Genomic DNA, 13,243 nt, shown 5'->3' with positions numbered 1-13,243 from the left:
ATCAAAGTTAGGCTATTTTAATACTCTAACTCTACCATTAAAGGCATGGGGACTTCCTCTCACAGGACAGCAACAACCTATACTTGCTGCAGTTGACCATTTAATCACAGCTGCCAACCACAACTTCTGGTTCCAAACCTGCTGCATCTGGATATGTAAGAAGTGGGGGTTTCATTCTTGGAACAGAAGTCACAATGACATTTTCTCACTTGAAAAGCAGATTCATTCAAATGACATTATTATTATTATTATTATTATTATATTTCTTTTTTTAGGTTTGGGGGTTTTATCATTTGTTTATTTTTAAGAATGTCAGGAATCTAATGGAGCTTCTCATTGTAAAAGAGAGCTTGGATTGCTGATGCTGTGCACAGCACCAGAACCGCATACAGCAGAAGGAAACAATTTCCATAAACGAGGTCTCCATGTGGCATTCAATTGGCTTACATTTACAGAAACTGCAGCCATCCCTTACCGCTCTAATACTCTGCTGTTAGCCTGCTTTCCCCCAGTCTCCTGCATTCAGCATCACTATGCTGATGAACCCTTAAAACCACAGACAGGATCCTGCACAGGACTTTTGATCTAAGTGCCTCCCTCAAATGCTCTTCTTCAGTGTCACACAGAATAGATAAAATGGCTGCACCCAAACTGGATTGTTCCACAGATAAAAACAATAGCACTTTTACTAAAATTACACGTTGCTGTGTCTGGTTTCGGGTTCACTATATATAAACACACACACAAACACTTTAGCTCCATTTCTCAGGAAATAACGCTTATATGGTATTGGTGGATATCCCTATGACTCCTGAGTTATATTTTATGTTTTAAAAACTTGTTCCTCAGTTTCAACCAAAATTGACAAAGGGATGAAGACTTCATTCATTTTGAATGAGGCATACGGAACAGGAGACAGAATTTACACCCAACCTAAAAGATTTCAGTTTGAGCTCAGCAATATTAGTAGACACCAATCAATCTGTGTGATGTAACATATCATAGGCAAACACGCATCTCCCTGGTGTTCTGAGAACTGTGGCATTTATTAGATTTTTTTCTGCTATAAATTCTCAAGTGAATGGTATCTAAAATACATACCCACAGCAAACATGCATATTAAGTACATCCAAAAAGACCCCACCAATTTAACACTATGGCAGTTAGTAATCACCAGTCCCCTTTTAAGTTATTTAATAAAAACTGAGAATTCGAATGCATAACACCTATTAAACCAATTTTCACTAGTTGAATAGCTCTTCATTTCTCTGACAGTCTTAATAAACTTTCTGAGCCTGTTGTAATTTTGATATACCATTCTTAGACATTATTTAAGTCAGAACTGCATAAAGCATTCTAGGTAACATCTTAAAAACATTCTGTGCAATAAATTTATCGTAGACCATCTCCCTCACTATTGAAAAGTGTCACAGGGAATGTAAAAAAAAAAAAAAATCTCAATTAACAATCCAGTTTTAAGCTTCAGTATACTTAAGTCACATTCTCCATAGCAAATCCAAGCATATAGGCCCTTTAATACCTCCCTGACTTTCTTGCCTCGCACTACAGACCCTCATCTTTATCACGTTTCTAAGAACTTCAAAGTACAGTTTTATTCAACATATACGCAAGTATTTTGAAATGACTTTGCTTCTTAAATAAGAGGAAGCTCTATTTTTCCAATGAGTGGAAAGATGCTACAAACAGGGACTAGAGCTGCAAAGTTAGGGATCAGATTTGTGCACTTGTGACTAATATGCTACTCTTATTCACATATTAACAGTTCAAACCCAAAATCCCACACAAATTGTTAAGAACGATCAAGTAGTAAATGCTAACAATTACAACAGGTAAAACAGGTTGATGTGTACAATGCAGCTCTTTCTAAATTATTCTGAAAAGTTTGAAATGACAGATTTTATAATATAATTATATACTCTGTTCTACTGCTTAATTAACATTACAATCGGGAAGTGTTTGCCCCAAAATATTTAACCTAAATCTCCCTTGCTATGAAATAGCCCACTTAGTCCTGTGCTATCCTTGGCAAATACAGAGAACAAGTACCAACTTTATAATTGTTCACACACAGATACAAATGTATACTTGTACACTATATCAAGTAATTTTTCTACATACAACGTGTTAAATCTTTTAAACTTTCTTCATAGGCTGTATTTTCTACAGTTACTATCAATCTCGCTACCTTTCCGTCCACATCTTTCTAAAGTACAATGTCTGAAACTGCACCCAGTTTTCCAGGTGATACCACATACACATGCTGCAGAGCAGAACCATTATGCACTGTAAATACACTGTAAATAGGATCTGTTACAGGTTTCACTTTGACAACGGATAGACATAGCTACAATTGTTGCCATTTAAACCCTAGCATCAGCCAAAATCCTCATTTTCACACTAGGAGACAGAGGTAGAGATGTTTACAGGCGTGTGATAAAAAGCAAAACCAAAAACATAAACCCACCAACCTGCAGCAATAAGCTACCAATACATAGAGAAAAATAAACCGTTATCCATCCCATTGGGAATATCAGAGTATATTATCTAAACTTCTAACAAATTTCTTCCCTTTCAGAAGGAAACATTCCTGCTAAGCAACATTTTGGTTTCATCAATACCCAATTTTAAATCCTGGCATGCTGGAAGCAGTATCTGTGCAATTTCAGCTTACTACAATGCCACACATGCAAACAATAAAAAGTAATACGATCTCAAATTTACACTTACCTGATGATGCACAAAAAAGCAACACCACACCATCAGGTACTTAGTACTATGCTCGGATTTTATGAGGTTTCTTAATCTTCGGCCTGACAATGAAAAGTCTTTGCTACAAAGGAGTCCCTATGTCTCTCCTTCAGTTTTCGGCAGGAACTCCTCCCCATGCAGGCACACAGTTTGCTCTCGCTTCCTGTCATGCAGTGTACTAGAAGTGTCAGAAGCCGAGTGATATGTATTGTCATGTCTATCTCTGTTGTGTTTTTTCCTCATAGACTGCTTCAAATAATATTTGAAACAGACAAAAGTGTTTTAAAAATTGCTAACAAATGAATGGCACTAATATGGTAAAGGTAAAGACATCATGAATGTGTTTTTAAAGTAATAGGTAGGTCTTTGGGGCTTTGAGAGTGAGTAACTGGAACACAGTCCATCTCCTACCTGGGCAATTCTCAGTCTGAAACAGCAGCAATGGGTTTTAAACTCAAGGGCAGACAAACCATCTCCAAACGTAGATGCCTCAGAAAACAAAACAGCTGGTAGACACCGGGTGAAACTTTTACACGTTTAGTTCACAGAAAACTTTCAGTATTTCAGAAATTAAGAGGTGTGCTAAGTGGGTGTTCTTCAATTAACAGAAGTATAAAGGCAGTACAGAACATTTTAGAATCAGCCCAGAATCAAGGCCCAAAGATGAGCTTGGCAGAGCACCCAAATTTTACATGTGAGAATGTGTCAAGGAAGTGCAAAGTTTGATTTTATCCCTGGTAATTCAATATAACTGATGAAAAACTCAATTCTTCCTGATTCTTCACCTTAAGCACCAAGAAAACATTCAACTTAAAGTTACTGCTGCCTTAAAAATATGAAATAATACTGTTGCTACATCAGTGACACAAAATTTCCCAGCCCACTTTAAATTTCAAAACTGTGGATCTCCTCTGCAAGGACTCCCTAGACACATACACACTGGCCATCAATGTGATTGAGAACTTGAAGTCAGTAAACTTAGAGGCTTAGGTTCCAGATTCGTAATTCAAACTGCAAAATATAACACTTCCTTGAGAGCTCTTATATTTGCAAGCCAAATCATTCTTCAGACAAGAACAACCGAGAGAGATCAACCTGCTAGTACTGAGTCTTCAGTGGTCTCCCTCAAACTGCCAGCTAGGTCACTAGAACCTACTAGTACGTATTTTCCTTTAATATACACTCAGTTAATTGCCTCATTTGGCCATCATATCAATTTACACTACTTAAAGGAAAGAAAAGCTAAGTTTCATGATGTGCTCATCCGCAAGTTATCAAAATATTTAACTTCCAACACATGATATGAAAATTTATATTTGCATATGATTCATATATACCAGTTTCAATATGCATTTGATCAGCACTCTTCAAAATCTAGCCATACAAAGATATTAACTTCCCTTAGCCAAAGTTAGCTAGAAAACAATGCAGAACATTGACCCTGAAAAATGGAATCCATAATCATCACAAGTGATTGAAACACAGTGCTTTATATGGCAAGTAAAAATGAGTGATCTCAAAAGGCTTTCCTTCATCTTTCCTGCATCACAAACTGAATTAACTATTTTGGGCAAGCGAAACTTGTCCTCAGAAACTAGTAAAAAGGAACTATTGAGAGATACATGAGATTTGGGTGGGGTTTTTTTAAAGCATATGTGGACTCTAATGTAAAGAACAAGTGCAAATACAGGGAAAAGTAAAATCCTGGAACTTTTCTGATCGTTTGCACGCAGACTGCGGATACACAGTGAAAAGTTTCTTGAGTGCTTGCCTTCTAAAATATTTTCTATACATTTGTAAGATAGTGGATTCTTGGTTTTAGAAAACTAATTCATTAGTGATATCAGAAGACTGAATACGTTCCTACTACTATCCCAAAGAGACCTGTTTAAGACATAAGTAGTATTTGTGTGAAAAGAAAAGGCAAGTATCTATAATGGACAAAGAGAAATAGCTGAATGTATTAGTCAACTGTTTCATTTTAACATTAGAAAAAAAATCAAGTTTTCAGTATAATACACATAAGATGAATACATTTTTGTATTACACACACAGAGATAATTACTTCACATACCCTACATATCCTTACACCTCACTCTTGATCTGTCCCTATCCTGTTGAATCTTTTGTGACTTGCTCAGATCTACCAACACTGAGATGTTCTGCAAAATTCTGCATACTTCCAGTGGGCAAGAACGTCAAGACAAATTTGAATTTGGGTAGTACACTAACAGCAATTCGAACTCATTTTTAAAGAAAACAGGTCCTTAGTGAGCTGGTGCAATCTTTCATCAGGTCAAAACTCAGAACAAAAAGTTTCTGCTGAGCTTGGTGGAGGAAGATAAAAGGTGAAACTGGTATCGGTCAGCAACCAATTCCTTTGACAAGAGCCATCGCATCTCTGCGGACAGAAAATACTAATTGAAAGAATCTTCAGAAAGCAGACGTTTTAGGTCAAGACTTTAAAAAACTACTCAAGTATTTCCCTTTTGGGGTACTGTAAATGCTGTTGGCCTATCTTCCCTGCCTAAAGATGAGCTAAACTCAAATCTAGCTGCCTTCTTTTCAGATCCTTCCAGCAGAACACAGTTTATGTTTCAAAGGAAATCCATACAAATTCTATATATAAGCCTGTAATTTCTTTCAAGGATTCTTTCCTTTCTCTATATTAACTTGTCATTAGTTATTTCTTAAACAATCTTTCACCCCATCGCATGAAATCCTAAACTTTTGCTATTGGAATTCGGTAATCCCTCATCCAGCCTCAAAAATAGGGGTGCAAGTTTTTGAAGTGTTACGGTTTTCATATATTTTTTGCACCAAAGATGAAGTTAGGTAGGTAGGCAGGCAGGCATTTTTCAATCAAATTTCCTGGTAACATCTGGATTTCCGTATTCCATTTCCTGGAGACCACAACATGCAAACACTTTAACTTGGTATGCTGCTTTATATTCACACTCGCACAATTTCTTAGATCACCTATAGCCTTCTGCCCCAATAGTCACGGGAATTTAAGAAGCCTAAAGGCAGATATCACGGATTTCAGCCCAGTGTCAGGCATGAGATTGGTCAACCAGACTTTTTCTCATCAATCTAGTAAACAACTTTTAAAACAGTCTTCCCCCTCACCCCATACCAATCAACAGTATGGGAAAAACTGCTCTCTAAAACTGCACCAGTCACTGCCCAGCTGAGCACCCTCAGAAAGTGCTGTGATTCCTCTCTCCCATGTTCTTCTAGTATCCTTCCAGTCAGGGCATGCAATCTAATTGTCTTATGATTAGTATAACTGCCCTCATTTTATGACCTTTTCACAAGGCTACTGATCTGCTTTGGACTGGAAGTGTCTCAGAGGACAGAGTGATTGTTGAAACTTAAGCTATTTTTTTGGAGGATGTTTAAGGTTATGAACCACTGAAAACTCGAAACAGTGCTTGGAAAAGAAATAAGCTTTCCAAATTCAGTAGGGAGCCTGCTGGAACACAGAAAGATTGAATCTGTTTTCTCATTGTGCATTTTGAGTGTTTTAAGGATGCTAAATTTAACTCTCTGAAAAGCTTTACAATTAACCACAATCAAGAGAGACACAGCACCAGTGTACAATTTTTGAATCAAAACCAATATAATCAATATTTTTAAATGTGCATTTTACAGAGTTTCAGAATGTTACCTCAAATCACGTTTGGATCATATTATATGCAATACTTCGTACATCTTGAATTAGATTTAATATCCCATTTCCAAACATGTAGCAGGAACCAGGAATTACAAAATCTGTCATCATGATAGCTTCAACAGATCTGCATTTTCTTTAAAAATTTAATTTAGTATTAAGAAATGTTACAATATGTTCTTCAAAAAGTTTAGATTATAAATTCTTTAGAGAAACAGTTTATTATTATGTTTACATGATATCTAGTGAAGTGGAGACCTTGTTTTCCGGTTGCTACTGTAATAACAAAATTTGTTTCCAGGCTGCTAGAAATAAAAGACATCATCATATTACTCTTATGCATTTGTGTCAGATTTTAAAAGATGACCATAACTTAATTGCTGTGTGCTTTTCTAACCACAGAAAATAGCATGAGCTTTCAAGAAGAATCTTGTTCTTACGTTTAGTTCAAAAATAATTAGGACTCATTCTAAGACTGAGATGTCTCAGAGGGAAGCTGGCTGTGAAAGCACTTTTACATTTGGGATGAACAGCAGTCTTCATACAGAGAACCAACAAACCCACTCAAAATGCTTCTTCCAATTGAAAACATCAGAGGGAATTCAAATTTCCTGTTCTTTTTCCATCAGCTCTTGAGTACTGTTTATAAGCTCTTTCAGAAGTTCAGAAGTTTTCAGAAGGCTCTCTAAGCACTGCCAAATTGGAAACTTCTACAATCTATTTAGACCAACCAGTGATTTTTTTTTTTTTTTTACAGTATGAGCACCAGGAAATTAGACAAGACACCATCACAAGGATCCAGTAAAAAAAGTAAACAGTGATGTTAACAACACACCCTTGCAACAAGTTGTAATAACATCAAGTTTTACTGCAAGCATCATGACTAGTAAAAACAAACAAAAAAGCAATTGAAGTCCATGTGTGCAACCATTCATGTCCACTAGTCATTTTAAAATAAAATTGCTAATCTGAAATAGTGTAGCATCAATAAAATACCAATATGTAATTCAAAATTGTTTCCAAAATGTTGGTTTCTCAGACCAAGTGGCATCAAGTTCAGCTGGGCTGGACAACAGCATCACCCTATTAACCATTACAAGTTTCTGAAACAAAGTCACAGGAAATAGTAATTTCACATCATGTGTTCTCAAAGAGCAGCCACTGGTGGGGTGGGGGGAAACAAATACAAAGAAATGGGCAGAGTTTGGTTTGAGTTAAACTGAACAGGGGTCAAGTTCATCTGCTGTTGAACAAAGAAAAGAACTGTAAATGACAGCAGGAGTACAAGGTAACACCCAATCTATGATTAAAGACAGGAAATCTGCTATATAACAGAACATCAAACTTAGCCTAAAAGAATGACAATTGGACCTATCTGCTTTATCACATGTTGCTTCGAGCTCAGTATTGTTTGTATGTGCAAAATAGCTGGTGTGATGGGTTTATAGCATATACAGAATATTTCTACCATAAATAACAAGCCACACCCGGAACAAAAATAAGCTTGTTACAAAGCACTTAGAAAGCTCCATAAAATAAAACCCTACAATGTTAAGATAATGACTGCATAAAGTATTTTTTGAAGAAAATATCTATTCTGTGAAAAGATAACATGACATTATAAGAAATCCTTCCAAATGGGGGATATCACAGTATTTTCATTATCAGAAAACCTCAAAATCTTAATTGAATGACTCAGCTTTAATAAACAGAATACCTAGCCTTTACAATACGAATAATGATGGAAAAGTCTTGCAGATATAAAAGCCTATGACAGCTTCTTCATTTCAAGAATGTATTAGCTGAGTGCTCTATAAGCATGCCTCAAAATTCTCATCCCAAGAAACATATCATCTAAAGTGTATTTTATATAACTAGCATGTAATTAACTGTAAGGTAGCCCTGTAAACTAGGTAATTGGACAGGTTTAATGGTTATGTACTTAAATCATTGATGATTTTAGACGTAAAAACTGTGAAAGTTTAATAAAACAGCTACTGAATTGAGTTAATGAAAACACTGCAAACTCTTAAGCATTACAGCACTCTCTAGATAGCATAAGCAGTAACAGCTCATGAAACGCGCACAGGTTTTTCTACCTGAGTCCCAAACTACTAGAAACCTGGCAAAGGCTAAATGCCAGCCTGCATCATTCTCCTTTATAACTCACTCATTTATAAATAACTCATATACATCTCTCCAGCACAGGAGAGTACTACAGTACAGTACTACTGTATGGGAAGAACCTTGTAATTTACACTACCCAATGATCCTACTACAAAAAGATACAGCCATTTATCACAGATCTAAGAACTAATATATTAACAAATCATGTTTTGCTGGAATTTCAAATAAAACATTCTGACATAACTAACCTAACATTACATATTGTGGGTAGAAATTATCATGGTAATTAAACCATGCTGAGTCAGCGCATCAGTTTAGAATAATACATTCTTGAATTTTTCAAAATTATATAACTGGTCACACTGAATTGCTTTTTAAATTTAGTGTATACATTAAGAATATAACAATTCTGATGTGTGTTTTGGAACTGCAGATGGAGTTGACTGCTATCCAGTTACGCAAATGCCACACAATGAATTTCTGATAGCATCTCTATTTGTTTGCCAATATAAACCTTGCTGTTCCAAGAGAAATTAGTCTTGTGACTAATCAACAACAGTTCCAATGGTTTGTTCAAAACCAAAACCAATAATAAGCTAAAACATTTAAAATTCTGCCCATAGATTAAGCAGACAGACATCAAAAACAGCTCTTTTACAAATAAAAATCAGTGTCCAGGCTGTCTACTTGCTACAGTTTATAAGCTTTAGTATTCTGAACTACAAATTGTGTATCACGGAAGGAATTTTTAACACTCCTGTTACCCTCTACACCACTGCTATCAACAGTCTGCTTCTTTCTTTGAAGCATTGCAAAGTTTCCCTGCTCCTGCAATGCTTCAAAGAAAGAACTGGAAGGCTACAAAGAAACTCAGCTTTTACTAAGCTCATTATACAGGCTCTATGTTTACAGCATCCATCTCCTAATACTTTAAAGCAAAAAGGCTTATGGAATTGCTTCTTACCACTTCTAATACCAGGCATGAGAGACATTCTGGCCCAAAAAAGGTCAATGCTGGACAGAGGCACAACAGCACCTCCACAAAGGCAGACTAAACTCAGGTCTGAACAAAAACAGTAAACGAGAAGTAGTGCTGGGGCAATTAAACTCCAAAACAGAAGAGCTTGCAACCCACTGGAAGAAGAAGGAGGGAGAGATCTAAAAGGAGGAAGTGGAGCACTGGAACACATAATCTATTAGAAAGGAGAAAAAGGAATATGGAATTTGTATTTTTTCTTTTCAAAGAGAAAAGGGATGAGATGGGTCAGGGATCAAGCATCCACCTAGCATCTCTTTAACCTACTGCAGGAGGTTAGAAGAAACAGAAGGATTCTCCACAGAGGTAAATGGATGAGCGTACAGTGCCAGAGCAGGCATGGGAGAGCAGGGCTGCCAGTAGGACTCCCCCACGTGGAGGAGTCGTTCTATGACATGTGAAGGAACTAGTTTCTGACTCAATAGTCACAATAGGTCTAATTATTCCACTCACAGCTATGCTTTCGATTATGCAAAGTAAACTTCTTCTCCCTCCTCCCCCCCCCAGAGGAAACTATTTAAATTGTGCATACAAAATACAAGCACATTAAAATAACAGAAAACCACATGCGCTTTTGAAGATATATGATAACCTGTGTTTTAAAATCATATTGGTCATACTATGAGATAATGAGCACATTTCATCTAAAGACATTAGCGCATAATTTTGCTTCAACAAGTATGAATAAATACCTGTCTGATACCACTTCTAATAAGTGTTACATGTAACATCATTGCTTAAGCAAACAAGTATCAGTGGATACACACGCTAAGTAAGACCAGTCAGACTCCAGCAAAGGTAAAGAGATGCTTTCTGTGGTAGTATGTAATTATGCAATTTATGTAATTAATCGAGTTAAAGCTAGGAAAAAACTTCTCTTTTAGCAACTTTTATCTTGTTTAGATTCACACACCCTGAAGGGAATGACTGAATTCTGCCAGCCTGCACAAAATAAACATACTGTTTTGTAAATACTGTCTGAAAAATGTGGAATTCTTCCCATTTGGCATGGAAGGCACCTCTCCTCCCCCCTCCTCCCCCAACACACTTGCAGCAAAACGAGCAAAGAAACCACTTACACATCTAAAATTGACCTTGAGCTTGTTTAGCACATTTTTATGTGAGGCTTCTCATAAATTAGACCAGCCTTCCTCACAGGTGACCGCATCTGCAGCTTGGTTAGTTAAATGCTTTTGAAAAAACTAAAAAGGAAACAAAAAGGAGGAAATAGGAAGAAGCCCAGTTGCAGTAAATTATCTTCAATCTTCAGGCAACTGCACACCAAACACATGCCTCAAAATATTTCAAGCAGAAAATGTTGGTTTAGATTTCACTATTTATTTATTTTTAGCACTAAAGTTCTTCAGCCAAATTTGGTGTGTAGGGGAAATAAAAGTAGAGAAACCATGATAATGGTTCAGATGCTTGTTAAAAATATGCAGGAAATTATGCTAGCTCTTGGTGGAACAGTAGAGAAAAATATCAACGATAAGCAGAGACAAAACCGGCATCCTCTTCAGTTATGCCCAGAACCCCAATATTCTTCATTAATCAGGTCACCACTTTTCTTTTGATTGTCTGGCAGTTTCTTCATAGCCATCTGACATGTCATCATATGAACATTGAGACTGCTATGTACTACTACTTTAGCAAACATATGTAAATGCATCATTAGAAAAAAAAAAAAAACATTTAAAGTGTTGCAGTAACACGAGCCCACCATTCACATATTAAGGCAGTCTGGAAAATTATCTTGCTGGCAAAACCAGAAAGTGGGTGATTTTAAGGGAGCAGGAGAGGAGACAGATAAAGAAGCTGAAATGTGGAACTCCTCAGGAGAGATTCTTAGTCTTCTTGAATTCAGAACTTTCTTATAAATAATCCCAACTACTCTTACTATGGGAAAAAAATAGCACACAAGTGTGTAATTCAAGACTGTATCATAACTAGCAAACAACCACAGAAGCTTTAATCCTGACATCTTTTAACTGCGCGTGCATGACTGTACAAACGTATACCTCATTTGAGGTGATGCTTTATTAAATAAAACTGTTTCCCACCCTATATGGCAACATAACCCATTATTTCTATAGACAGTAGGAGCAGCATATTGAACAGCTGTCTCTTTTGTATAAGCATCAAACAGCAGTGCTGAAGAAAGCCCTCTACCTGCTTCAAGGTTTTAAGGGAAGGGTGGTATGGAGATGAGAAGAAAAGGAGTGAGAGTTAATGGCAACCAGAAGAGAGAGCAAAAATAAGATTAATACCAATCTCTGTGCTAAGGCTGAGCTGTTCTTTACATACATTATCAACCTGCCTCTGAATTGCCCCACTTCACAAGATATTCATGCCTCTTCTTCCCAAGCCCTGCCCACAAATTGCTCCCCACCCACATGGTGTCTTTATCATCCTAGAGTCAATATTTGCAAAGGCTGAACTGGTAAACTTGCTGTGTTTTATAGAAGACTTCTGCCTCCACTCTGCACTTCCATCTCTCTGCTTTCACATTCACTAGCTTTCCTCTATTTCCATACTTTATCCCTCTCCACACACTCTCTACCTCTTTCACTGCTCCTTGCTTTCCCCATCCTGACTATCCCTCTTGCTAACTTGCAGCTTCCTCCTCTTTCCCTCTCCAATCCTACACCCAGTATCTTCCTTTGCTTCATTCCTCTTCTACTCCAAGCACCACATCCACCACCTAATCTCTTATGTTCCAGTTTTCCCATTACACTGTCCCTCCAATTTGCAATGTTCTTGCCTCCACAGGTTCTGTGTTTATTCCTCTGAAATTACAATTCTCACTATAAATAGCTTCCCTCTAAAATACTCCATTTCCTGGACACCTGATTATACAATCTCTTAAAGACCAAATTAACCTGATGCCTCATACATATATGCAAGAGGAGCATATAGCAGAGAGATTGCACAGGTCAGTAACTTTAAGCCTAAATTTCATATAAACTAGGATGTATTTGTTGTTGTTATTATTTTAAATCAAAATAAACTCTCTTCTCCCCACTGATACCTAATCACTGCCCAAAGTTCTGGAAGTAACTGCTACCATTATCTAAAAATGACAGCGTTGGTAGAAACACATAAATTATATCATCTTGACATGGAAATCCCCACTGAGAAAATTAAATATGATCTCTAACCATGGGGCTCAAAAGAGTTGCTCAACATGGAAAAATGCTTCTTCTGATAAAATAAATTTAAGCAACGAGAGGAAAAAAAAGAAGTGCAGAGGAGTTTCTTTGGTAAATGTTTAGCATCTGGGCCTTCCTTATCTTACTTTGAGGTTTACGTAGGTGCATGTTCAAGGATGCTTTAACACACTCACTTTATCAGAACGATAGAGACATCTAAAACCAGTGAACTGACTGCAAAATGAGAAGAGGTAGGGGAACACAATGTTGCAGTTTGGTGCCTAACCACTTTCTCTCATTTTTCACAACTGTTGAAATGATCCTGTATTATATTCTGTAATATGGAAATAGCTATGGTTTTTTAAACATCTACGCCATGAATAAGTCAGCTCCAGAGCTTGCTTTGTTACATACTCAAGCATGGCTCTGCTCCACTGTCAATATTAGTTTCATTCTTTTACCCAATAAGGTTTTACTCCTGTTTGAGAA

At 36.8% G+C, this 13,243-nt stretch overlaps 1 protein-coding gene across 3 annotated transcripts in view; it reads right to left on the bottom strand.

Moving 5' to 3' along the window:
- Positions 1-13,243, bottom strand: part of ARHGEF3 (Rho guanine nucleotide exchange factor 3) — a 134,801-nt gene that overhangs the window by 74,927 nt on the left and 46,631 nt on the right. The window contains exon 1 of one of the 3 annotated variants that reach the window (XM_054838450.1): positions 2,749-2,904. The exons of the other annotated variants lie outside the window; for them this stretch is intronic. Within the exon in view, the coding sequence (XP_054694425.1) occupies positions 2,749-2,781 (33 nt within the window). The 5' untranslated portion in view covers positions 2,782-2,904. Of the gene's footprint in view, positions 1-2,748; positions 2,905-13,243 lie in introns of those variants that run through there. 3 annotated transcript variants of the gene reach the window in all.

Source organism: Grus americana, chromosome 11 (genome assembly GCF_028858705.1).
Source record: "Grus americana isolate bGruAme1 chromosome 11, bGruAme1.mat, whole genome shotgun sequence".
Classification (NCBI taxonomy): Eukaryota; Metazoa; Chordata; class Aves; order Gruiformes; family Gruidae; genus Grus; species Grus americana.
The sequence above is the reverse complement of the archived record's forward strand: the minus strand, read 5'-3'. Positions and strand labels throughout refer to the sequence as shown.